Source organism: Sapajus apella, unplaced genomic scaffold, assembly GCF_009761245.1.
Source record: "Sapajus apella isolate SASKATOON/1434 unplaced genomic scaffold, GSC_monkey_1.0 scaffold56, whole genome shotgun sequence".
Lineage (NCBI taxonomy): Eukaryota > Metazoa > Chordata > Mammalia > Primates > Cebidae > Sapajus > Sapajus apella.
Window position 1 is genome coordinate 7,722,175 of NW_022436996.1, and position 26,374 is coordinate 7,748,548.

Below are 26,374 nucleotides of genomic sequence, written 5' to 3' on the forward strand. Positions count from 1 at the left end.
CCTCCTGGGCAGCCCTAGCAGTGGGTCGGGCCGGGGCGGCGGGACGGGAAGGAACGGAGACCACGAGTATTCCAACGGGTTTATTCTTACACACGGCACCATACAGAGCAGCACAGGTCACTGAGCCGGCCCGCCCCTTACAAAAGAGCAAGGACAGAGAGGCCGAGGGCGCGAGGAACACGCCCGGGGCGGGGGCGTAAGAGAAGCGGGGGCGAGGAGGTGGACGTAGGGCTGCTGGTCGGGAGCACAGGGCGCGACAACCCGGAGCGCAAAGTCCACAAGTGAGTGGGTAGGCGGCCCGTCTGCGGCACAGACACCGCACTGCACGCACGTGGCGCCGAGCGCGTCGGCGTGGCCCAAGGGGCACAGTGGATGGACAGAGAGAGGAGAGAGGCCAGAAGAGGCCCTGCACCCTGTCAAGCTCCTGGGGCAGAGTCCACCCGAATGCGGATCCTAGGAAATAGGGGGAGGCCAAAAAGAGGGGGCAAGGCAAGCGCGGCGGTGGCGGCGGCTTCCGGAGCAGGAGCAGGAACGGCAGAGGTCCATGCAGGAAGGAGCAGAGGAGGGGAGGGGCAGGAAAGCGCCCCCCAGGAGCAGCCGGGCCAGGCGGGCTTGGACTCCCCCGCCCCTCTGGGCCTCGTCGCGCTGGCCAGCGCCGGGCGTGGGGCCGAGCTGCCTTCTTCTCCATGCAGTGAGCCTGCAGCGTCCAGCCGGGCCTGGTCCCCGGCAGCCCCCAGCGCGGGCTCCGGCGCTCCTAGCCTTCCCTGGGGGTGGGGTTAGTTACAAAGGTTCCCGTGGGTCTCTGGAGTGGGGAGCTCGGCGGCCGCTTCTCATCTGAGAGCAGTCCCAGGGCCCGGCCCGCCTCCGGCCCCGCACAGGGGGCATGTCCAGAGGTGCTGTGTGTCACCACCTGGTCTTCTAATTTGGAAGGAGTTGGAAAGGCCTTTTTGTTGATGAAAAGTTGGAAACAGTGGCACATATCTGCAAATATCGAAAGAATAAAGATTTTGGCAAGTTATACTCAAGCCCCGCACAAGTTGGTCAGCACCGGTGAGGGCAGAGACCCAGGCGCCTGGGGAGCGGCGGCAGCGGGATGAAGAGGAGGAGGAAAAGGAGGAGGAGGAGGACCAGGAGGAGGAGGAGGCAGCGGCGGCGGCGGCACCTGCTGGGCAGACGCTGGCCGAATGTCCACCTCAGCAGGGAATGTTATGTTCGCCACTCAGCAGCCCAGGCCAGCCCTCCTGTTCTCCCAGGCTGCCAGGAGCCAAGGGCACAGCGAGGGGACACAGGGCCACAACTGCAGCGTGGGAGAAAGCACGGCCAGAGGGAACAAGGAGAACAGGGCAAAAGAGCCGCTGGAGAGCAAAGCGCCGCCCAGCACCTCCACAGGCGGCACCGCCTAGTCCCCTCCTGGGCTCCACGGCCCGGGCCGCCACAGCCCTCTGCCCCTTCGGCCCAGGGAGGAGGAAGGTGGATGGGACTGCTGCCACCGGGTCCCCAGACAGAAGAGCCAGTCGGGGGGAGTGGGGTGCAGCCCACCCCAGCCAGACTGTGAGCCAAGAGGCCCCAACCACCAGAGGACCCCTGGGAGCCCAGAGGACCACCTCCCCATGCGTACAGGAACTGGGGCAAGAGTGGCAACGAAATGAGCACATGAAGTCACAGGAGAGACTGGGGACAGCACAACCATGTCCAGTGGGGGGGTCACTAGCCACAGAGCAGGCAGGACACGAGGGGCTCGCCCTCGAGCAAGCATGTTGCTGCTGGGGAGTACGATGAAGGAGAAGAGAGGCGGCCCCAACAGCAATGATGAGAGGGGAGGTCCCAAGAAACACCCACAGGGACGGCTGCACCTTGAGGCCACCTCAGGGACAACGGTGCAAGTGAGGTCACCACGGAAACAATGGAAAGAAAATATAAGGTTGCCACTGTGAGGATGGAGAGAATGGAAGGGCCGGAGGGAAGGCCGTGCCGTGAGCAGCCAGGATGGAGGGCAGCAGTCGAGGCAGGCAGCAGAGAGCACAGGATGGCAGGAAGCACGGGCGCCGGGCGGGGGGGAGGATGGGGGCTTGGCAGGGGCGGAGGAGAGGGTGGCAGGGCAGGGGAAGGCAGGGGGTGCCCTGGGGTTGCTACAGAGCTCACCGGCAAGGGGAAGGGGAAGGGGAGGTTAAGAATGGAACTGAGGCAGCGGATGACTGAGGCGCGATGCTAGGGAGCAGGGTGCCCGGGCCCTGGTAGCCGTCACCATGGACACAGGCACCCAAGGGCCCCGCAGCAGGAGCAGCAGTGGCACGTGTGGGCTCTAGCAGGCGCCCCCCCGCGCTCTCATATCTCAATGACCATGGATAGAAAGGAGAAGCTGCGCGTCTAGGCAGGGTTGGGGCCAGGCAGCTGCAATGCGCCGCGGAGCTGTCAGCGCAGAGGCTGTTAGCATGGATGGCCGCGAGGGCAGGTGGCGGGCTGGGGGGACGAAGGCAGGCAGCTGGGAGGGAGAAGTGAGCTGGGCAGGCAGAGGTGAGGATGAGTGAGCAGGGCTTGGAAGCACCAGCTCTGTCTGGGCAGGGTCCAGAGATCTGGCCTGGCCGGCCACACTCGGGCCCAAGCTGAGAGCCAAGCCCTGCTCTTGGAAAGAGGCGCGTGGAGTGACGCAGAGGGGTGGGCGCTCTTGTGACAACCCACACGGGGGTTCACCCACCTTTGTCTGGCCCAAGACTCCTGGAACATCCAGCCCAGCCCGGCTGGAAGGTTAGGGTTTGGATGGGCACTGTGTGTCAGACATTGGGAGTGGAGAGACAGCAGGCCCTGGGGCCTGAAAGCCAGGGTCACCCTCAGCCGGGCCAGCACGGCAGCCCCCGGGTGTGAGGTTTGTGAGGGGTGAGTGAGGAGCTCGCAAGGAGACAGGACAAACCTGAGAGGGAGGAACGAGGCAGCGTGGTGAAGCCCAGGAAAAGATGGCTAAGCCTTTGTTAAACCAATCACAGCGGTGGGTGGAAAGCATGAATGTCCCCTCGGCAGTGGGGTAACGGAAAAAGAGCCGGAAGGCGAACGGGGAGGCCTGGGCTCTGACTCTAGCTGGGCCAGCTAACCCTCTGTGTCGCCTTGGGCAAACAGCCTTCCGGCCGCCGGTGCATTAGCTGTTGAATCAAAGGGAGTCAGGGGAGTTAGGCCAGGTGAGTCCAAGGATCCCTTCGAGCTGACAAAGACACCCTAAGGGGCCTAAGAGAGAGGAAGGCGGCGGGGAGGGTGAGTGTGGGCGGCAGAGGGCCGGGAGGACTGTGGGGACAGGGTGAGGGCCGTGACCGGAAGCCCCTGTGGGCGCAGAGGAATGGTCTGGAAGACTCTGGGGGCACCGGCAAGGACCCTCGGGAGCCGTGTGTGTCTGAGGGAGAAGACTGCAGGTGCCGTCTTCCTGACTCGGGCTGCCCACGCCCCTCCTGGCTAGGAGTTCGGCTCTCAGGCCTGCCTGTGCAGCGAAGGCGGCTGGGCGGGGGAGGAGGCGGTCACGTACCGTGAAGATGTTGGAGCGCCGCTTGGACTGCTTGCGGATGGGTGTGGGGGTGGAGGAGGCAGCGATGGTCTCGATGCGCAGCTCCCGCTGGCTGATGCTGGGGGTGGAGGGGACTGAGGACGAGTAGTCGCTGAAGGCGCTGCTGCCGCCATTCGTGGCCTAAAGACAGAGAGGGCTGCTGAGGGCAGCTCTGGGTCAGGGAGTGGGATGGACACAGGTGGGCGCCGGGAATCCCTGTGCTAACAGGGCCTGGCCGGAGTTCACGGGCAGCAGAGGGGCCACTAGCCCCTAGACAGTATGGGGGGAACATGTGCATGGCCTGGAGGCCAGCGGGATCTGATCTACTGTCACCTTGCCAGGGCTGCTTCACTGGGGCAGCAAACCTTCATCCTGGGGCCCCAGCAGGAGTGCTTCTGCACCTAAGTCAGAGGCACAGGCTGGCAGGCAGGAATCAGCTGCAGAGCCTGGCAGCGAATGGACTGTGGAGTCCTGACTTGCAAGTAGTCTGAAGGAGGGAGAGGGTGGCCCTGGACAAACTCTCATTTAGGGATGTATGTTTAGAGTGCAGCGGGCCAGGAAGCAGGAGCCAGGAGTGGCCCAGGGCACGGGGGGAGGCTGAGGGTGGCTTCCAGCATACCCATGGCAGGGAAAGGGATTCTGGGACAGCTGGGGCAGAGAGAACAGAGCTTCGACTTCCAGGCAGAGTAAGTTGTAGATGTGGAACAGAGAAGGGAAAGAGAAAAAGAGATCACAGAATGGAGAAGAAACAGCATGGCAGCGTCTCCAGGACTCGGGAAGCATGCACCGTCGACCAGGTGGCCCGCACGGCTAACTGCCCCCACTAGAGCATGTGGCCTGATCGGCTGCCTCCCCTGAACCTGACCTGTACAAGGAGTATGGTGCTCAAACCACTGCCCTCCACAACCTGCCCCTCAGGACAGGGACCACTGCAGAAGTGAGCTGCACAAGCCCTACTTGGTCGTGTCAGGTGGGGCTGCTCAGAGACAGTAAGAAGGACCTAGCCCTGCTCCTCCTTCTTCCCACGAGAATGCTGCCGCCTTCTCACAGCCCTAAAGGAAGGGGTCTCTGAAATGCAACCAGGCTGTCACTGGAACGCCGGCTACAGCCAGGACAGGCTTTAGAAGGGTGACGGTCACTGGCAGAGATAAAATGCAGTGGCCGTTGGCTTGACCATGTCATCTGTGGCTGGCCCAGGACTTTCGATAGTGGGCATCGGGTAGGGAGTGTGGGCTGTGGACTGGTGGAGAGCAGAGGGAAGTGGGGACGGTAGCGGGAAGGGGCAGGCACCATGGGGCGGGGATGAGGCCAAGACTATGGTGCAGGCTGAATGGAATTTCAACCAATGTTTCCAAACCACATGCAAGGCTGGGAGGCCAGAGGAAGGAGGACAGGCGTGAGCAGGAGGCTAGCAGAAGTGGCAGGACGAACAGAGGCAAGACAGGCATGGTGGGAACAGGCGGGGCGGGGCGGGGCAGGTGGCAGGCCGAACCTGGTTGATGTGCACGGCAGGGATGGATGCAGCGGACACTGCCGAGTGGCTGGGCGAGTTGGGCAGTGACTTGCAGGGCCCGATGGCCAGTTGCTGCTTCTTCCGCAAAGCCACTACCTTCTGGGCCACTGCAGGGGACAGCAGAGTCAATTATACCCACTGGAGAAAAGTGAAGATCCTGGCTTAGCACCTCCCCCCAAAAAAAACACACAGCCTTGCTCACTGGGAGCCTTCCTACCGCCGGCTCTGGGGCCGCGGCTGCCAGTGACTTCCGCCCAGCACCCGAGTTACCGTCCTGGAAGACGCGCTCCACATTGAGCCCATAGGTCGCGCACGTCTCATAGTAGGTGCACCGCTTCAGATCTGTGGAGAGCTTGCGGGCTCTGCTGTCATCGATGACCCGGGGGTTTGCTGCACTGATGGCGTCTGTCGGAGGTGGAGGGGTGAGTCACTCATTTTTCGGAGAAGCTGGGGTAGTGTGATGAGGGGCATTTGGCCCAAGGGTGGGTGGGCAAACAGCCTGGCGAGTGGAACACACAGAGCACCAAGAACGCGGGCGCCTGGGTCTCATTTCAACCCTGCCATGGCCTCACTGAGTGCAAACCAGCATGCACTTAAACTCTGAGCACGTTTATTCATCTAAAAAGACACGGACCTGCTGGTCACAGGGACGCAGGTTTCAGCAGGGCAAACGCCCTCACACGAGCAGCATGGGGAGTGCTGAGAGCCCCGGTCAGCACTGGGAAGAGAGTGGGGCCTTGGAGGCTTTCTCACACCTGCCCACCCCTCCCCTCATGCATCCTTGCCCGGGGCCTCCTGCTCTCTGCCGGCTCCTGCAGGGCCCCGCCTCACCCTGTGTGCCCACAAGCACCATGGGCACCTCGCTGGCGTTGCGGAAGCTGCAGAGCCGCAGGAAGTAGTTGTACACCGTCTGGAAACTGATTTCATCCTCCAGGCTGAACACAAACACCACTGCATCTACCCAGGCAGCAAACTAGGGGAGACCAAGTAGAATTAACACTCGAACCAGGAGCCAGCAAACTCCCATGCAGGACAGGTGGACCCAACTGGACCCTTCTCCCTGGGCACACCAACTCTCCCAGTCCCAGCCAGCAAGCTCAAGAAAGGGCTCCAGGCACAGGGGTGGGCCCTACGCCCCAGGCAGGAGATCACCTGGAGCTCAGGGGGGCCTCCTTCATCTCGGATCAGCAGCAGGTAACTCTGGCCATCCACCACAATCTCCTTCTTAAACCGCCCCCCTAGGACAGAGCGAGAGATCAGGTCCAAAGCATGGAGAAAGAGCCCGGGGAACCAAGAAGAAATCTACAGCTTCCGACGGAGGAGATAAGAGGACTTGAAGAGGGCTGGAGACCTGCACCCAGACCCCAGGTGGTGGGAAGGTGGGGAGTGGGCGGCCTCCGGGCCCAGGTTGGGCCCGTGACACTCACCTTCAGGGGACTCCTCCTGGACATAGGTCCCCGTCAGATAGCGGTGCACCAGGGCTGATTTCCCGCTAGACAGGTTCCCCACTATGCCCTGCAGGAGAGGAAGGGGTGAGCGGGTCAGAGGCCACGAGGGAAAAGACCCATCAGGAAAAGCAAAGAAGCGGCAGGAGGGAGAAAAGCCAGGGCTGAAGGGGAAGAGAGAGGGCAGAGAGGGCCAAGCTGAGCAGAGGAGGGGACGGGAGCTGGAGAAGCAAGGCACAGGCCCGAGGCACCCAGCCTCGCCCCCCGGCTCCAGGCCGCCTGCGCTGCCCATGGGCGGCACTCACCACTTTAAGCTCCGGTACGGAGCGGCTCAGCGTCCACTCCTGGCTGTTCACAAACGAGTCTGCGGAAGACAGAGCCGCCCCGTCAGGGCCAAGGTGGCACACACACCTGTCCCAACCGCTGCTGCCTGTATCCCCTAGGATGCCCTCCCCAGGCCCAGGCCAGAGGACAGCAGTTTCCTCCATGGGACCCCAACCCTCACCCCTAGCTCCCTAGGAGGCAGTGGGAAGGTTCTTTTTGAGCAGACCAGAGTGGGATAGTCTTCAGAACAGGACTCTGAGGTCTGTAGGCTCTGTCCCCCTGGGTTCAGCCCTGTGTCCTTCCTCCTCTTCCTGCTCCAGAAGGTAAGTGTCCCCCCACCACGCCACAACTGGCCTAGTTCCCCTGGGGCCCAAATGTCAGGCCCAGGTTAGAGGCCACTCCAGCAGGTCTCAGACTAGACCCAAGGGCTGGGTTCCTGGTTGGGGGGCAGACTCCTGCAAGTAAGAACAGCGCACCCTGGCAGGGTGGGGCCACCCACCACATTCCTGAGTCGGGTGAAGAGGGAGGAGCCTGGCCTGGCCCTGTTCTGTCAGGGGCAGGTGGATACGGAGCCATCGACCCCACCCACCTCCTCCCTAAGCTCCTCCTTAGCAGGGAGGCCACCTCCTGGGTTCCCCTTCATTCCTGACTCTGAACCTGACTCTGGCAGGTCCCTTATCCCAGAGCCCTCCGATAGCCAGGCCCCCATCTCCATCACCTCCAGGTTCCACATGCATGCTCGTGCCAGCCCTGTGAACCCTCTCTGGCTGGGCAGCACTCTTCCCTCCTTGGCTCCCAGAGGCACTGTCCCACAGTTGTGTCAAAGAGTAGTTTCAAGAATCAGGTCCACAGCAGTCCCTAACCTCATACGCAGGGGCCTCTGGAGCAGGGGCAGCCGGAGGTGAGCGCGCTGCCCCGACCGGGAACTAGGAAAGGTGTCTGGCCCAGCCCCAGGCCCTCTGACTCTGGTGATTCTCCTTCCTTTCCCCGGCCGCACCGGAGAGCGGCCCGTCCTGGGCTCCCCTCGCCCCCCGACCCCGGCCCGGCCCGGCCCGGCCCGGCCAGCCCGTTCTCTTCCGCCACTGCCGAAGACCCCAAACACCGGGCGCCGACGGCACTCGGGCCAGCCCGCCAGCCCTAGGCAGCCGGCCTCCCCACGGGCGGGCCCGGCCATGGCCATTCTCCCGCGAGCTGTTTTCTGCCAGGCGCCCCCCAGGTCCCCGGGGCCGGCCCCCTTACCGCTGGGCGCGCGCAGGAGCTCCGGGGCCGCGGCCGCCCGGCGGCTCCACAGCGGCGCGGCGGGCGCGGGCTCCCTCCGGCGGAAGCGGCTGGTGAGCAGCCTCCAGAGGCCGGCGGCGGTGCGGGGGCGGCCGGGCTCCGGGGCGGCGCGCGAGGCGTCGGCGCCCAGCAGGTCGCGGCGGCTGGGGAAGGCGCCCAGGGAGCCCGTGTCGCCGTCGCTGCGGGTGCGCGCGCGGGGCGGCCGGGCCAGCAGCCCCGACTCGGAGCGCCGCACCTCCTGGCCGCGGCGCAGGCGGAAGCTGAAGCTCTTTTTGAGCGCCGCCAGGCCGCGCCGGGGCCCCTCTGGCCCGCGCCCGCCGCGCAGCACCGACCAGCGCTGGCTGCTCCACAGCGCCGCGCCGCGAAGGAAGCCCGCGCTGCCCGCGCGCCCTAGCCCCGAACCCGGCGCCTCGGCCGCCGCCAGCTCCAGGCGGTTCACCTCCAGGAACGTCATGCTGGCCGGCCGCGGCCGCGGAGTCTGCTCTCCCCTGGTGCGGCTGCGCCGGGCCGGCGCAGGGCTGGGCGCGGGGCTAGGCGCGGGCGAGACGGGCGGTCCTGAGGGCGCCGGGCTCCGGCAGCCGAGGCGCGGGCGCAGGAGGCCGAGCAGCAGGCCGCGGGCGCCGGTGGGAGGCGGCTCCGGGCCGGCCGAGCATACGCTCCGCGGCCGCGCAGGCTGCTCACGGGCAGCGCACAGGGCGGCCTGCAGGGCGGCGGCAGCGCGGCCGGCCGGGGCGCCGTGCAGGTCCAGCGAGTCGCAGACGCTGTGGGCGCGGCGGCAGGCTGCGGGCGGCTCCCCGGGACGGCTGTCCCCCGGCGGCCAGCCCCGCTCCATGCTCAGGGCCGGTGGGCGCGGGCCAGGCCCATGGCGAGGGGCGCGGGGCAGGGCCCGGGCCGGGGCCGCGGCCGGGGCGCACGGACCTCCGGCCTCTGGGCACTTGGTGTGGGCCGACCGAGTCCCTTAACTCCTCCACCTCGCGGCCGGCAAGCCCAGACCTGGAGAGGCCGGGAGCCAGCCCAGCCCGGAGAGAGGCGGCAAGTCTGGCCTGGAACGCCCGGGAACGGCGGCACGGCGCGGGGGAGCCGGCCTGCTGGGGCAGCCCCCGGGAGCCCTCGGAAAACAGGAAATTCCAGCCCAGGGCTCCTCCTAGGATCCGGCAGGTAGGTGAGGAGCTGTCATTAGGAGCAGGCCAACTAAATAACAGAGGCCCGCCATACACTGGGCCCCATTTTGGAGGAAAGTGGGCCATTTCTCATTCTTCAAAGAAAGAGCCAGGAGAGCCTACACCATGAGGCCCTGAAGTATCAGCAGCCTGAGTGAGAGGTCGGGGCAGCCACAGCGGCTCTGCGCGCGAGTCCTCATCTGCAGCACACCAGCTTCAACGAGGTGGTCCTGTGGTAGCTTTTGGCTCTGACATTCTAAGGTCGAGAGTTGCTGGCTGCTACAGTATGCTTCTGTTGATGACTGAGGCTGTCTTTGGATATTATAAAATCCAGAAGATACTCATCTGTCTGGACTGAGTTAAGCGTCCTGCCTAAGGGCAGCAGAGAAATCAAAGATAACCTCGGCCGGCAGTTCTGGGTGAGTGACTCACTTCTGAGGCCGGAGCATCTCCAGGCCCCTGCTGCTCACTGGGTCTCACCTCCTGTCGGGATGATGCCTGACGTTCTATAAATGAACACACTCCTCCAAGCTTCGAGGCGCTTCCAGTTCATCATTGTGGGCTGCCCCCAACACCAAGGGCTCCCCAGCTGTGATTGACACTGCAGTTTAAACATTAGTCCTGTCCCAGGCTCTGGAGACCAGCCAGTTTCCTGTCACCCACAAAGTCAGAAACTCTCAGCTGCCTCAATACCACTGGCACATCAGGAGAAACAAGTTTAAGTAGTGGCAAGGGATGAGGGGCTTGCATTTCCTTTAGAGCCATAATACTCCCGCTTTCTTCCACCCCCCCAGTCCAGCCCAACTCCCACTGTCCCTTTCAACTTTAGAATTCCATGGACCTGGTCAGAGCCAAGTAGGAGATAAAAGTGGCACATTCCTGATGGGCTGGGTGGGAATGCCTAAGGAAGGCAGGGCCTCTCCATCCTAGGTGCTCCCTGCAGAAATTAGTGCTGGAAATTCCCAAGTCCTGGGCTGGATCTCCCAGGCCTGGAGAGGCCCTGGTGGTGAGTTTGTATTTCCATAGGACTAGTTATTAGCGCTGATGAGGACCACTTCCTCCTGTATGGGACACATGCTCTCCCATGATAGAAGCACCTGCAGAAGCACCCTTAAGGGTCCTCAGGCAGGCACAGAGACAAGAACACAACTCAGCGAAGCTGGTCAATGTCATTGAGCTGCACATCAAAAGGAAACATTTTCTGCCTTGACTTCCCTATCTGCGTGTTGCTGTCTGTCCTCCCTCTCACGCACAACAGGAAATGGCTGTTCTGCCTAAGAGTAAGGCTGCCCACTCACAAGCCCATCCTGCAAGCCAGTGAAAATGCAAGCAAAGGGCTGGGCGGCGTGGCTTAGGCCTATAATCCCAGCCTGGCCAACATAGTGAAACGCCATCTCTACTAAAAATCCAAAAAATTAGGCACAGCGTATCCGGCCTGTAATCCCAGCGCTTTGGGAGTCTGAGGCAGGCAGATCACTTGAGTCCAGGAGTTGGAGACCAGCCTGAGGAACATGGCGAAACCCATCTTTACAAAAAAAATATGAAAAATTAGCCAGGCATGGTGGCATGTGCCTGTGATCCCAGCTACTTGAGAGGCTGAAGTGGGAGGATTGCTTGAGCCCAGAAGGTTCAGGCTGCTGTGAGCCAAGAGGGAGCCACTGCATCCCAGCCTGGCCACAGAGTGAGACCCTGTATCAATAAATAAATATGAAGAAGCAAGCATAGGACAGCAGCTATGGGGGCCGACCTCTGGGAACTGAGAGGGGATGGAGACAAGGACACACCTGGAGACCAGGTGTAAGATCCCCTGGGACCCCGGGTGAGGCTGCCCTTTCCCGCGTCCCCAGGACCAGCTTTCTCTTTCTGGCAGGGTCTCACACCTGCCCATCACGACTCCTGTGGCCCCTCGCCCGCCTGCGCATACGCGAGCAGGGCACCTGAGGCCCAGACTAGCACAGGCATTGAACATAACCAGCGTCAGCTCTTCCTCCTGACATCCAGATAGTCCACAGAAGGAGGTCTCAGTCCTGGCATCTGCGCTCTCTGGCTCCAGGGAAGGCTGTGTTCGTCGTGTTATGCTCAATGCCTGTGCTAGTCTGGGCCTCAGGTGCCCTGCTCGCGTATGCGCAGGCGGGCGAGGGGCCACAGGAGTCGTGATGGGCAGGTGTGAGACCCTGCCAGAAAGAGAAAGCTGGTCCTGGGGACGCGGGAAAGGGCAGCCTCACCCGGGGTCCCAGGGGATCTTACACCTGGTCTCCAGGTGTGTTGCTGACCCACGGGTGAGCCCTGGCTGTGTCCGCTGTGGCCCACGGGGAGATGGCGGATGTCCTTCGAGGAGATGAGGGAGGATGAGCCTTCTCCAGAACGCCAGAGCTTGTGGCTGGCTCCGCAGGGAAAGGCTCTGGCTTCCTCCAAAAGCCGGGTGTGGTCCCAGAGCCATCCTGGCTCTCCCAAACAGTCAGGCCCTTTCTGCCCACAAGGTGGCAGCAAAACATCTTCCTGCAGCTGGGGCTTGGGCTGCAGCAGGGAAGGCTGGCCTCACCACCGCCACTGATCCGGGAAGGCAGTTGGTACCACACCAAGCCCTCTCCGCCCCCAGGACTGGTTGGTGTCCAGCAGGCTCTCCAGGTTGGAGCTTAGGGAATCAGAGGAGAAGACAGAGGCGGGGGGGGGGGTATGTCGGGGAGGGCATAGCGCTCAGGGTGCCTCCCCAGCGAGGCCACAATCCTCCCTACACGTCCCAGCAGCTGTCCCCACACAACTTGAGCTGCTGCAGCGGCAGCCATGGACTCAAATTCCACTCCCAACAGCTCCATTCCAGCATTCCCCTATCTTCAACGGCACCACGAGCTCTGGAGCGGCACAAGCCAAAAGCCTGCTAGGTTCACCCTCCATTGCCTTCCTTACCACTCCCCCAGCCCGATCTGTGTCAGCCCTGGTGGTGCTCCCTCCTAAATGTGGCCCAAATCCATCACCAGCTCCTTTCTCCAACTTGAAGGCAAGCCACCCTCCTCCCAGGCCTAAGTCACGGCATCAGCTTCCTATGGGTCTCCCATCTCCGGCCTCCATTATCACCACTGCCAACTGATTTCCTTTACAGCAGGGGTGGACCTCTTAAAACCATAACCTGGGCCAGGCGTGGTGGCTCATACATGTAATCCCAGCACTCTGGGGGGCCGGGGAGGGCGGATCATGAGGTCAGTAGTTCAAGACCAGCCTGGCCAACACAGTGAAACCCCAGCACAGTCTGTATTAAAAATACAAAAATTAGCTGGACACAGTGGCAGGCACCTGCAGTCCCAGCTATTTGGGAGGCTGAGGCAGGAAAATCATTTGAACCCAGAAGGTGGACATTGCAGTGAGTCGAGATTGTGCCACTGCACTCTAGCCTGGGTGACAGAGCCAGACTTCGTCTCAAAAAAAAAAAAAAGAACAAAACCAAAATCTGGTCACCTCTCAGCAAAGTCCCCGCAGTGGCTCTCCACCTGGCATAGAATGGCACCCAAACCTCTTATTCTGTTCCAGTGCCCTGTGTGCTCCTGACTACCTGCTTGCCCTCTCACCTGCCACCCTCCCAAGGACCCACTTCCATCCCCATCCAGCCTTGATGCTTCCCAGGCCTCTGCCCTGCTTGCCCTGAGGTCATTTGGACAGTGGCTGAAGCATCCCTTCCTCAAGAGGCTGACCAGCTCAGTGACCACTCTGAACATCATCTAACATTCACCACTCTTGGAGGGTTTCCTTGTGTGTTTAATGCCCCCCGCCCCAAAAGAACTGAGGCGGGCATACGAACGTGGCCATGATTCCCTGAATGAATGAGTGAAGGTCTTTGCTGAGCATGAACTGTGCTCCCAGGACTTTTGTCCTCCTGTGAGGGGGTGAGGGGGAAGGCCTAAGAGAGATGGGCCCTGGCTGGGCCAGTCTTTTGAGAGAAGTCACAGGCAAAATTAGCTGCACAGGCCCCAAGTTGAGAGGCATGGTGCGCCCTGGAGTTGAGAGAGCTGGATTCAAGTTCAGCCTCTGGCCCCGATTACTGGGTGACCAGCCATGGTCTCCTTAACCTCAGGTCTGTCTATAAATTAGGGATGATCCAGCTTCCAATTAAAGGTGCCGTGCAGGCCAGCACTATGAGCATGGAGGGCTGCGTGGTGCCTGGCATGCAGCGGGCAAGCAACAGAAGGAGCTGCTCCCACTGCGCAAGGGAAAGCCATAATGGACGCTGGGGTTACTGAAACTAGCTCTCTTCACATGGGAAATCCAGGCAGATGCAGTCAGCCCATGACCTTGGCAGCTCCCCCTCAGCTCGGCTTTGATTCCTGGGCTGGTCCCTCCACCTCCCCTCTAAGAGACCGCAGAGATGGGGAGGACCCCGGAGATCCCTGAGTCCTACACCCCAGGATCTCAGAATGCGACCATATTTGGAAATAGGGTTGTTGCAGATGAGATTCAGATGAGCTCATACTGCAGGAGGGTGGGCCCTGAATCCAATATGACTCGTGTCCTTATAAAAGGAGGGAATTTGGGCACACAGACACAAAGGGAAGTCAATGTGAAGAGATGCAGGGAGAAGATGGCCATCAACAAGCCAAGGAGAGAGGCGTGGGCGGATCACTCCCTAGTGCCTTCAGAGGGGGCGTGTCCTTGCCCACACATTTATCTCAGACTTCTGGCCTCTAGAATTAAAGTGACACAATAAACTTTTTGGTTTTTGAGACAGGGTCTCCCTTTGTTACCCAGGCAATCACAGCTCACTGCAGCCTTGACTTCCTAGACTCAACAGTCCTCTTGCCTTGGCCTCCCAAGTAGCTGGGACTTCAGGCATGCAACACCATGTCCAGCTGTTTTTTCTTTCTTTCTTTCTTTCTTTTTTTTTTTTTTACAGAGATGGAGGTCTCACTACGTTGCCCACATTGGTCTAGAACTCCTGGGCTCAAGCCTTGACCTTCCAAAGTGCTGGGATTACAGGCGTGAGCCACTGCAGCTAGCTAGAACAAGCTTAGGTTGTTTGAAACCGCCCTGTTTACAATGCTTTATCACAGCCCTAGGAAACGACAAAAGCTATGGGATCTCTAGAAAAGCTAGTGCATACTAGAAAGAACACACAGGTTTTTCCGAGGAGGCCTGAGCTCCCTTAATCCCCGCCATGGGTTCCAGACTCATGATCTGGTTCATCCTCTCCTTTTAGAGATGAGGGCACTGATACCCAGAGAGGGCAAGTGACTTGTCCACAGTTACACAGCCTGGCAGTGACAGAGCCTGGGCAGGACCCAGGACTCCAGAATCCCAGGCTGGAGCTCGGGCCTCTAAGTCATCATTTCACATTATTTTTTGAGTGCTTACTCAGTGCATTCGGGGCAAGCAGACTGAAGTCTCTGCCCCACCCTGCCTCAAGGTAACGTGGCTGGCAGTCTGGACAGGCACAGGACCCAGCTGACATCCTGGGAACCCTCCGAGGGCTGCTCTGAGGCCGGGGGAATTCTGACCCATCTCCCAAGGTCAGGGTGTCAGTCTGAGGGCTCCCCAGTGGCTTTGGTCCTCTCCTCCCTAGGGAAAAGCTGAGGGAGAGAAAGTGGCAGAGGAGCTGGCGGGGGTGTAGTTGGCAGAGAGCCACAGGACCGAGGGCAGTGCATGGAGTGGGGAAACTGAGATTACCCCAGGGTAGGGGTGGGGGTAGCTGTCATTCCAGCCGGAAATGGCCTTTTGACACCAGGCTGGCGACATGGCGGCACTGTAGTGCTGCAGATGGTACTTGAGAAGAGTGTGTTTTCCTGTCTGTCCATGAGCTCTGTGCTGGGGGCTGTGGTGGACAGGACAAAGGCCCTCCCCTCAAAGACTCGGTCCTTCAGCATGTCGCCCACCCAGCCTCCTGACTTTGTCCCATCTGGCCATGTTCTAAGACCCTGGGTGTTCCGCGGATGTCATTTCAGCTCTGACCAGCAACAGCAGCTGTAGACTTGGGTCTGCATTCTAGCAGCTCCTCCCTGGAGAGGAACGCGCACCCCGTGGGGGCCGGTGCCGTGCCAGGGCTTCCTGGCATCTCCAGCCTCTCCCATGGCCTGAAGGGTGGGGGTAGGAGCCGGGCCACCACCACAGGGCGGGACAGAGGGGGCTCCAGACTCAGAATGTGAAGCATCGCACCCCCTATACCACGCTGCCCCCTTTTCTCACAACTTTGACCCATTTCTTACACTTCTGACATTTAAAAATGTTGTTCTCTCTCTTTACAACTGAACAGGCCGCCCAGCTGAAGTCCCATGCGCCAGAGCTCTGCCTCTTCCAGCCCGATGACTCTCTAAATTGCATTTCAAGTATAAGATTTATTCCCTGTCAGCAGCACCAGCACTTCCATTTGCTTTTATATTTTTTACAAAAGTAAAGGAAAAAAACACTTTTTTTTTTTTTTTTTTTTTGAGACAGGGTCTCATTTTGTCACCCAGGCTGGAGTGCAATGGCACCATCACTGCTCACTGCAGCCTTGACCTTCGGGGCTCAATCCATCCTCTCACCTCAGCCTCCTAAGTAGCTGGGACTACAGGTTCACCACCATGCCCAGCTAGATCTTTGTGGTTTTTTTTGTAGAGACCAGGTTTCACCATATTGCCCGGGCTGGTCTCCAACTCCTCAGCTCAAGCAATCTGCCTGCCTCAGCCTCCCAAAATACTGGGATTATAGGTATGAGCCGTTGCACCTGTTCACAAAAGCAAAAAAAAAAAAAAAAAAATTTTTTTAAGATGGAGTTTTGCTCTTGCCACCAACTCTTGCCAGGCTGGAGTGCAATGGCACCATCTCAGCTCACTGCAACTTCCACCTCCCAGGTTCAAGTGATTCTCCTGCCTCAACCTCCTGAGTAGCTGAGATTACAGATGCCTGCCACCACACCTGGCTAAATTGTGTACTTTTCGTAGAGACGGGGTTTCACCACGTTGGCCAGGCTGGTCTCGAGCTCCTGACCTCAGGTGATCTGCCTCCCTTGGCCTCCCAAAGTTCTGGGACTACAGGCATGAGACACCATGCCCAGCCACAAAATATTTTTATAAACGGAAGATGCAATAACGTGTTCAAATGGTTGCACTGATTTTGCAGGACCGATGTGGAGGGCGTGGAGAGCAGCGGCTGGAAGTGCAGGTGCAGACGGGTAAAGATGCTGCAGTGTCAGGGGCGCTCAGGCAACTGCAGGTAACAGTGCAACTAGTTTAGAAAAGATTCAGACAGGCCGAGAGCCTGGTGGACAGAAGTTTAAAAACTTTACTTGAGAGGCCAGGTGTGGTGGCTCATGCATCTAGCCTCAGCACTTTGGAAGGCCAAGGTGGGTTTGAGATCAGCCTGATCAACATGGTGAAACTCTGTCTCTACTAAAAATACAAAACTTAGCCAGGCATGGTGGCATGTGCCTGTCATCCCAGCTACTCAGGAGGCTGAGGCAGCAGAATTGTTTGAACCTGGGAAGAGGAGGCTGCAGTGGGTCAAGACTGTACCACTGCACTCCAGCCTGGGAGACAGAATGAGACTAAAAAGCTCCTGAGGCTGGCACTGCACGCCTGTAGTCCCAGCTACTCAGGAGGCTGAGGTGAGAGGACTACTTGAGCCTGGGAGGTGGAGGTTGCAGTGATCTGAGATGGTGCCACTGTGCTCCAGCCTGGCCGATAGAGTGAGACCCTGTCTCAAAAAAATAATTTAATTTAAATTTTCGCAAAGACTCATTTGCCAACCTGAAGAGACGAGACAAGGGGGAAGACCTCCCAGTCAGATCTGCTATGTTTTGAGAATGATTTTCTTTCTTCCCCTTAGAGGGGAAAAAGCTATTTTCACTGGTACATTTAAAGTCCCCCAACTATGGGGAGGTGCCAATCCTAGACACGTGCCACTGCAACACAATGCTCAGAGAACCTCAACTTTTCCATTCCGATGGTGGAGCAGAAATTCACTGCTGGCCACTGACAAGTCTGTTTCATATTTCAAAGGAATATTGGGTGCTACAAATAGGAACTGAGAGGTAAATTATTAAACCCATTAAACCTGTGATTGGTTGGTGTTTTCTTGTCATTTCAAGAGACTAAATGTGGGGGGCAGATGTCAAAATACTTGTACAGTTTAAAAATATTACAATTAAACATGAGCTGGTTAAAAAAAAAAAAAAAGACTTACCTAGCATGGGTGGGTGGCAGTGCTTGATTTTGTGTGTCTGTGTGTGGTGTGTGGGGGAAATGTAGGGTGTGGTGTGTGGGGGAAACGTAGGCTCTGTTGCCTGAGCTGGAGTGCAGCAGGGAGATTACAGCTCACTGGAGCCCCTACCTCCCGGGCTCAAGAGATCCCCCCACCTCAGCCCCACAAGTAGCTGGGACCACAGGTGTGTGTCAACTATGGCTGGCTAATTTTTTTTTTTTTTTTTTTTGTAGAGACAGGGTCTTCCTGTGTTGTCCAGATGGGTCTCAAACTCTGGGCCTCAAGTGATCCTCCCACCTCAGCCTCCCAAAGTGCTGGGATTATAGGCGTGAGCCACCATGACTGCATATAATACTTGATTTTTTTCAAGCCAGATACAAATTTGTATGTAACAAAATTGTATGGACCTGTGCAAAAAAATGCAAGAAAAAAAGGGAAAATATCAAAATAATGACAAAACGATGACAGTGGCTGCCTACTTCTGGTTAGGATTACTGGTGACTGCTTTTGCTTCTGTTTTTCTGCAATAAGTGTACATCACCATTTTTCTGAAATGTTTACAGATGATACATTACTTCGTAAAAGGAAACAAAGACTGTTCCCCCTTGGAATGAGGAGAGGAGATTTTCTGAGTCAGACTCTGAGGGGATACAAAGGAAGAAAACAGGCTGTGACTAGTATAAATACGTGCTTTGCCAGTCTTTTTACATTTTATTTTAGGGCATGAAAGCATTCACAACACGCTCAGAAAACCGCTGTCCTGGCGGCGTGCCCTCTTGCCTCTCCTTAACACAGATGTGTCTGACTGACTGTCTCCCCAGCTCCTGCTCACACTGCGGCCAGCTCACACCAAACTGCCCAGCCAGGGGCACCTGGGGCCCTCCCCAGGCCACTAGGTTGGCTCTAGCTCGCTCTGTTTGCTTGGCTTCATAGTATCTGACAGTATGAATCTTCCATCCATTCCTCAACCCATTCCTCATACCACCTCCTTCTTTTTTAACTACTACAAGCAAGGCTGTAATCAATACCTGTGTACCTATGGTATTTTCTTCCAGAGGCATGGGGATGTTTCACGTGAACGGATAACGCCCAGTTACTTTGTCAGGTTGGTCGTAGCAATCTCTTCTCCCGCTCTCCACCAGCGGCACGTGAGGATGTCAGGGCACCCTGTGCGCCAGCGGTCTGCTCTTCCAACCAGGAACCAGCCCCTGGCTCTGATAGGCACGTCCCCGATGACTAGTGAAGCTGCACCTTTTCATGTGCATCAACACGCAGCACTTCCTCTTCTCTCATTTGTCTTGATCCTACTCTTTGCCTGTCTTTTTCTTTTTTTTTTTTGCCTGTTTTTCTCTTGGGTTTTAAAATCTTTTTCTTAATCTGCGGGAGCTCTTCGTGTAACGGGCATGTTAAGCATGTATCAGCGCCTGTGCACTGCAAGCAGCTTCTGCTGCTCTGTGACCCAGAAATGTCATTACATCTGCTCGTTTGGTCACTGGTTATAACATTTGAACAACACAATCTGGACACATGGCGACACTAATAATAAGAGGTGTGGAGATGCTGTTCTTAACAGAAGAACACTGGCTACTTGTAGAAAGATTGTCGGGTTCACGGCCGCCTTGGACAACCCCGATATCACCAGCTCAGGCGAGGATCACTGATGGACGCTAAAACCGTCAGTTTGTGGGGGGCGGTCTATTTCCAGGGTGTGGAATGATCACCCCCACAGACTACTTACAGAGGGTGGAAATGAACCTTCACACTGGAGAGACCCCGTCCTCACTCCCCTGACAGCACTAAGAGGATGGTCCCGGGGAGGAATGGGGGTGTCCTGCTGAGCTTCCAGATTGTAGTTCAGTTCACAGACCCCACGAGGGAGAAAGGAACAAGAGAGAAAACACCCAGCACCAGCCAACCCACGGTTCCAGGACTCGAGGCTTCTACAGGAAAACGAGTCCTGGCCCTACAGTAAGTCCACATGATGAGGGAAAAGGTCACATTGGACCCTGTTCCGTCCTTATCTAGGAAAACAAGAAAAGCTCTACAAGACACTTCGGGAATCGCTGGGGAAGTGTGATTACAGATCAGCTATTAAGTGATATTGGGGAATTCTTCCGACCTTCTTGGTGCTATTCTGGTGTTATGGTTGTGTAGAAGAATGTGCCTGTCCTTGGGAGATGCCTGCCAAAGAGCTTGGGAAGATGTGTCACTGTGTCTACAACTGCTGAAAAAACATATGTGAGAGTGAGACGGTGCCAGAGAGCCAGCAAATGCAGTAAAATGTTAATAATGATCACATTTTAAAATGCTGTCATTTTTCAAAATAAAAAGCTGGGGGTGGGGGAGAGACGTGTCAGTCGGTTCCTCTATAAATCCTGGATTTTCTGTCCGCTTCAGAGGATCTCTCATCCCAAGATTATACAAGATCCTTCTACATTTCTGCTCTGTTTTTAAAGGTCTTATCTTTTTCCCTGTGCATAAGGTGGCAGCACAGTTTCTAAAGCCTGGGTCCAGGTCCTGTCTCCACCATTTGAGTAAGCAGCCTTGGGCCATTCCCTTTACATCTCTGTGCCTCAGTTTCCTCATCCGCAAAATGGGGTTAATACTGCCCTGTGGGGATGCTGCAAAACTTGCAGGAATACGAGGGAGGCAGGTAGGCACACAGGCAGCGCCTGGCACAGTCTGAGGACTAAGAGAAAGGCTTCTTTCTCGTGTGTGTTTTTTCAGAGGCAGGGTCTTGCTTTATAGCCCAGGCTGGAGCGCAGTAGCACAATCATAGGTTATCTATGTTAATCTAGTCCCACGTGGCTGGGACTATAGATATATGCCACCACATCTGACTAATTTAAAAAATTGCTTTTGTAGAGGCTGGGTACAGTGGTTCATGCCTATAATCCCAGCACTTTGGGAGGCTGAGGGGAATTGCCTGAGCCCATGAGTTCAGGACCAGCCTGGGCAACATGGAGAAACCTCATCTCTACCAAAACAGAAAAATTAGCTGGGTGTGATGGTGTATGTCTATAGTCCCGACTACATGGGAGGCTGAGGTGTGAGGATCACCTGAACCCGGGATGCAGAGGCTGCAGTGAGCTGAGATCCAACCACGACACTGCACTCCAGCCTGAGCCACAGAAAGACCCTGTCTCGAAAAACAAGACAATTTTTTATGTAGAGATGAGGTCTTACCATGTTGCCTAGGTTGGTCTTGAACTCCTGAACTCAAGTGATTCTCCTGCCTTGGCCTCCCAAAGTGCTGAGATTACAGGCGTGAGCCACCACACTACCATTCTTTCTGAGATAGCAGATCTGGTCCTACCGCCCCTGGCTTAGAACCTATAACTCCTGTCACCCACAGCAGGAGCTGTCAATCTTGTGACATTTGCAGCACAAACACAAAGTGCTGGAGTGTGGGGTGGTGCATTTGAGTAGTCTGAAAACATACAACACCAGCAATTTTAATCATAAAATCACCACTGCAGCGAAGTCATGTCCAGCGGTACCTACTGGGCTGCAGGCTCACTGCAGCTCTGCACCACTGTCCTCGAGCCCCAGGCCACTGCACAGAAACCTGCTCACCACCCTCAGCACATGCCCTGAAGATGCTCGAAGACACTTTGCTTTGGAGTCAGCTGATTTTCCCTTGGTGCCAGGCCTGACTCCCAGTCAGAGCAAAGGGGACGGTGCCTCGAGGCACACCTGCACCGCCCAGCCCAAGAGGGCTATCATCTGCGCCTCTGCTTATTTCACCCTTGCTCAAGTTTTGGGGTCACCTAGGAAGGAAGGGCTCATGGCACCACTGCCCCCAGGTTCAGAGCCCACCTCTGCCAGCCCTTACCCCCGCCTGGCTCCCCTCACCAGGTGCACCGGCCCACCTTGCCTTCCAGGAGCAAAGGGATGGGAGGTCGATTCTCTCCCACCCCGAGGCCTGTGGGGTGTGGGGAATGATTCTCTCCTGGCCTCCCGAGACCCTGACTTCCTACCCTGTTGAACTGGCTCTCTGGGAGGCTCAGTCTATCCTGGGTCCCTCCTCTGGGGCCGAGGCCGGGTTCCCTGCTCACTTCCTCCCAGCCTCTGCACTCCTACCAGGGCATGTGTCTTGGCCAGGCCTATGGGCCCCTTGGCTCTGTGTTCCCTTGGCTCCGGTGGGCACAGGGAGGGGGCACCCACATTCTGAGGCTTTGCTTATGGGGCAGGACACTGAGTTTCCCACAGTCTCCTGAGTCCTGGCTTCCACCCCTCAAGGGCACTCAATGCCCTGCCAGCCTCTTCCCAGCCACCTGGGCACCTGTGGTGACTGCCAGCAGCCTGAGACCTTCAGGAACCCAGGCGAGAGGCTCATATACAGACCTGAGCCTGCTATCCATGCCAACAAGGAGGGCATGAGTCAGAGGACATGCCTGCCTCAGAAGGAAACCATCCAGCCACCATAATGGCCTGTCCCCTCCAGCTCATGAGGAGAAAGCAAGCACGGGTCCCTGCGAGCTGCTTTCTCATGCACCTGCCTGACAGCCAGCCCACCATGAGTCCAGGAGGGGCCCTGTGGACCCACTACAGAGGCAAGGAGGCCCCCTGGTGGCTCAAGCACTCATGGGGCCAGGCCAGGTGCTGGGCTAGGGACCTGGGGGTGGCCAGGAAGTTCCACGTGGGCTCAGGGCTCAACATCCATCAAGGAAGCAGTGAGTGATGTGGATACCAGCACTGACACATGCCAACTGGGGAGGGAGCAGCTGCTCCAGGCCACGGGGGACCTGATGGTGCTCAGAACAAGCCGAGCTTCACGGGGGCTGCAGGCGAGGCAGGCACCCACCCACCAGCCAGGGCTGCAGGGAGAGCAGAGTCATCCAGGCAGGGTCCTGTGGTGGGGCAAGGGTCTCAACAGACCCAGGTCTACTTATTATCATTTTCTTCTTCTTCTTCGAGACAGTGTCTCACTCTGTCATCCAGGCTGGAATGCAGTGGTGCAATCTCAGCTCACTGAGGCCTCAACTTCCTGGGCTCAGTGATCCTCGCACCTCAGCCAACCAAGTAGCTAGGACTACAGGTATGCACCGCCATGCCCAGCTAATTTATGAATTTATTTTTATTTTTTGTAGAGATGAGGTCTCACTGTGTTGCCTAGACTGGTCTTGAGCTCCTGGGCTCAAGTGATCCTCCGGCCTTGGCCTCCCAAAATGCTGGGATTACAGGCGTGAGGCACTGTGCTCGGCCTTAATTATTTATTTTTCTTTTTGAGACAGAGTCTTGCTTTGTTGCCCATCCTGGAGTGCAGTGGTGTGATCTCGGCTCTATCTCCCCAGTTCAGGCGATTCTCCTGCCTCAGGCTCCTGAGTAGCTGGGACTACAGGTGCCTGCCACTATGCCCAGCTAATTTTATGTTTTTAGTAGAGATGCGGTTTCACCATGTTGGCCACGCTGGTCTCAAACTCCTGACTTCAGGTGATCCACCTGCCTTGGCCTCCCAAAGTTTTGGGATTACAGGCGTGAACCACTGTGCCCAGCCTGGCCTTAATTTTTTTTTTTATAAGGGTGCCAGCTACTCAATAGGGGGCCAGGTTTACACCCCAGCTTGCTAAGCAAGCCCGACACTGGCGTAGCTGCTGGGAGAGACAGCACTCTTCCCATGTGAAGGAGAACGCAACACATCCTTGGGGGCTGCTGTACAGCTCGGGACCTACACACAGAGAAGTGCAGGGCACAGAGCAGGCTCAAGGGGCACTCACACCAAGCGTCTCCCAGGCATGGAAGCCAGGAGGTTGCTCGATGCTCCACAGCCAGCCCGGGATGTGATGAGAATTGAGTAACACAGTGAGGACGGCACCTCCCTCCAAAACAGCACCAACGCTGCGGGAGAATGAAATCCTTGCCAGATCCTCTTGGAGTTGAGCTAGGGACACCCCAACTGAGATGCCACCAAGGGTGCCCTGCAGGCGGGGGCTGCCCCCTGCCACCTGTCCTCGGGCTCCCGCAAAGCCCCGGGTCCTTCCCTACGTTCACCAGGGCGGGCAGGAAGGGGTCTGTCAGTTACCGGTCCGGCACTGTGCGCTCTTCCGGCACAGTCCATGAGCACCTCGTTTCCAAAGTGGGGGGTCTCCCTATTTCTCAGCCAGGAAGTGGCCGGGAGACAGGGGACTTCCTCCTGTGCCACACCGTTTCCAAGAGGACGTTCATGTTTACAGAATTTCTGCTGTCATATATATTATACTTAATATGGGACAAACACAGAGAAACTTACAAAAATGGCCCCTGCCTAAAATGCCAGGATGGGGTGAGGGAACACTGCGACTTTGCTGACAAAGGTCTCTGACCGAGGATCCTGACAGGGGCCCCGAGCAGGTGGCCTAGATGCTGACTGACAGCAGCCCAGGCCTGGCCGACATGCACTTCATCCCCAAAGAGCAGGGCCTGGGCTTCACCTTCCACCTGGCGCAGGACTCAAGGCAGGAACAGAGCACCTTCACCATGAGCATACTCGTCACCCACCACACACAACAATAGTTGTACTTCTAGGTTTTAAGGAAACACACAGAGACAAACTACTATGAATTCAGCAAGACTTTTAAATGGATTTGCCTGCTGTCAATCACCACAGCCTAGGTGGGTGCTCAACAAAGAAGTATTTGTGACATGACTGAGAGTGTACATTACTCTGAATTTTTAATATAAGCTTTTGAAAAGTTGAACCAGGCTGGCACAGTGGCTCACACCTGTAATCCCAGCACTCTGGGAGGCCAAGGTGGGTGGACTGCCTGAGGCCAGGAGTTCGAGACCAGTCTGGCCAACATGGTGAAACCCCGTCTCTACTACAAATACAAAATAATTGGCCGGACACGGTGGTGGGCACTTGTAATCCCAGCTACTTGGGAGGCTGAGGCAGGGGAATTGCTTGAACTAGGGAGGTGGAGGTTGCAGTTAGCCAAGATCGTGCTACTGCACTCCAGCCTCGGCAACAGAGTGAGAATCCATCTCAAAAAAAAAAAAAAAAAAAAAAAAGATAAGTTGAATAAAAAAGGATACGCTTCAGTATTCAATTTTTATAACCAACAGGCATTTGGTGGTGTTATTATTATTATTTTTAAAGACTGGTCTTGCTCTGTCGCCAGGCTAGAGTGTAGTGCTGTGATCGCGGCTCACTGCAGCCTTGACCTCTGGGCTCAAGTAGTCCTCTCACCTCAGCCTCCTGAGTAGCTGGGACTATAGGCACACTCCACCACACCTGGCTAATTAAAAAAATTTTTTTTGTAGAGACAGGGTCTCACTCTATTACCCAGGCTGGTCTCAAGTAATCTGCCTACCTTGGCCTCCCAAAGTGGCACCCAACCCCATGTGTTATCTTTTTTGTTATGTTTTTTTATTTTTGAGCCGGGGTCTCCCTCTGTCACCCAGGCGGGAGTACAGTGGTGCAATCTCAGCTCACTGCAACCTCTGCCTTCTGGGTTCAAGCAATTCTCCTGCCTCAGCTTCCGGGGTAGCTGTGACTGCAGGCACTCACCACTACGCCCAGCTACTTTACATACTTTTTGTAGAAACAGGGTTTCGTCATGTTGGTCAGGCTGGTCTCAAACTCCTGACCTCAAGTGATCTGCCCACCTTCGCCTTCCCAGGTGCCAGGATTACAGGTGTGAGTCCCTGCACTCGGCCCTTTTATACCCTACAGGCTGTAAAACAGAGCTATTCTTCAACACCACAGCCACTGGGCTGGTGCGGCCAGGGAGACTGCAAACATGGCTCGTTCCATGTGGAGGTCCTGGGTGTCAATACCAAGCGCAGTGTGAAGACGTGTATGAACAGAAAACACAAAAATATCTTACTAATAGATATTTATATATTAATAGGTTTCATGCTGAAATCAGAATATTTTTGTTATGGTTTGCATGTGTGTCTCCTCCAAATCTCATGTTGAAATGTGATTCCCAGTGTTGGAGGTGGGGCCTGGTGGGAGGGAGTGTGGGTCATGGGGTCGGGTCCCTCATGGGGGCTGCCCTTACTGTGGCTGTTCAAGTGTGGCACCTTCCTCCTCACTCTCACCACCATGTGACGTTCACAGTCCTGCTTTGTCTTCTGCCACTGGTGAAAGCTCCCTGAGGACTCCCCAGAAACACAGCAGACGCTGGCACCACCCTCCTGTACAGCCTGGAGCACTGCCAGCCAATTAAATCTCTCTTCTTTTTTTTGAGATGGAGTGCTGTGGCACGATCTTGGCTCACTGCAACCTCCACCTCACAGGTTCAAGCGATTCTCCTGTCTCAGCCTCCCGAGTAGCTGGCATTGCAGGCATGTGCCACCACGCCCAGCTAATTTTTGTATTTTTTAGTAGACGCAGGGTTTCACCATGTTGGCCAGGCTGGTCTTGAACTCCTGACTTCAGGTGATCCGCCCACCTTGGCTGCCCAAAGTGCTGGGATTACAGGCGTGAGCCACCGTGCCTGGCCTAAACCTCTTTTCTTTACAAATTATCCTCAGGTGTCTCTTTATAGCAACATAAGAATAGACTTAGGTGGGTTAAAGTACATTAAAATTAATCTTACTTTTAAAAAACTTTTAAAATATGGCTACTTGAAAATTTAAAATCAGGCCAGGTGCAGTGGCTCCCTCGAGCCTGTAATTCCAACACTTTGGGAGACCAAGGAAGTCAGGAGTTCGAGACCGGCCTGCCCAATATAGTGAAACCCCATCTCTACCAAAAATACAAAAATTAGCCGGGTGTGGTGGCACATGCTTGTAATCCCAGCTACTCAAGAGGCTGAGGCAGGAGAATCACTTGAACTGGGGAGGCAGAAGTTGCAGTGAGCCGAGATCACGCTCCAACATGGGTGACAGAGTGAGACTTCATCTCCAAAAAAAAGAAAATTTAAAATCAGCTGGGTACAGTGGCTCACACCTGTAATCCAAGCACTTTGAGAGGCCGAGGCAGGTAGATCACTTTAGCTCAAGAGTTCAAGACCAGCCTGGCCAACATGGTGAAATC

The 26,374-nt window shown here is 56.8% G+C and overlaps 1 protein-coding gene across 10 annotated transcripts in view; it reads right to left on the reverse strand.

Annotated features, from left to right (window-relative positions):
• Positions 1-26,374, reverse strand: part of AGAP3 (ArfGAP with GTPase domain, ankyrin repeat and PH domain 3) — a 57,561-nt gene that overhangs the window by 20,768 nt on the left and 10,419 nt on the right. For 3 of the 10 annotated variants that reach the window (XM_032244998.1, XM_032244997.1, XM_032244995.1), the window contains exons 1-8: positions 8,048-8,071; positions 6,790-6,848; positions 6,467-6,554; positions 6,192-6,277; positions 5,871-6,012; positions 5,310-5,444; positions 5,019-5,146; positions 3,509-3,667 (exon numbers count right to left, since the gene is read on the reverse strand). In XM_032244998.1, coding sequence (XP_032100889.1) covers positions 3,509-3,667; positions 5,019-5,146; positions 5,310-5,444; positions 5,871-5,892 — 444 coding nt within the window. In that variant the 5' untranslated portion in view covers positions 5,893-6,012; positions 6,192-6,277; positions 6,467-6,554; positions 6,790-6,848; positions 8,048-8,071. Of the gene's footprint in view, positions 1-65; positions 982-2,908; positions 3,068-3,508; positions 3,668-5,018; positions 5,147-5,309; positions 5,445-5,870; positions 6,013-6,191; positions 6,278-6,466; positions 6,555-6,789; positions 6,849-8,047; positions 9,047-26,374 lie in introns of those variants that run through there. The other 7 variants (XM_032244996.1, XM_032244999.1, XM_032245004.1 and 4 more) reach the window with 5 other exon arrangements.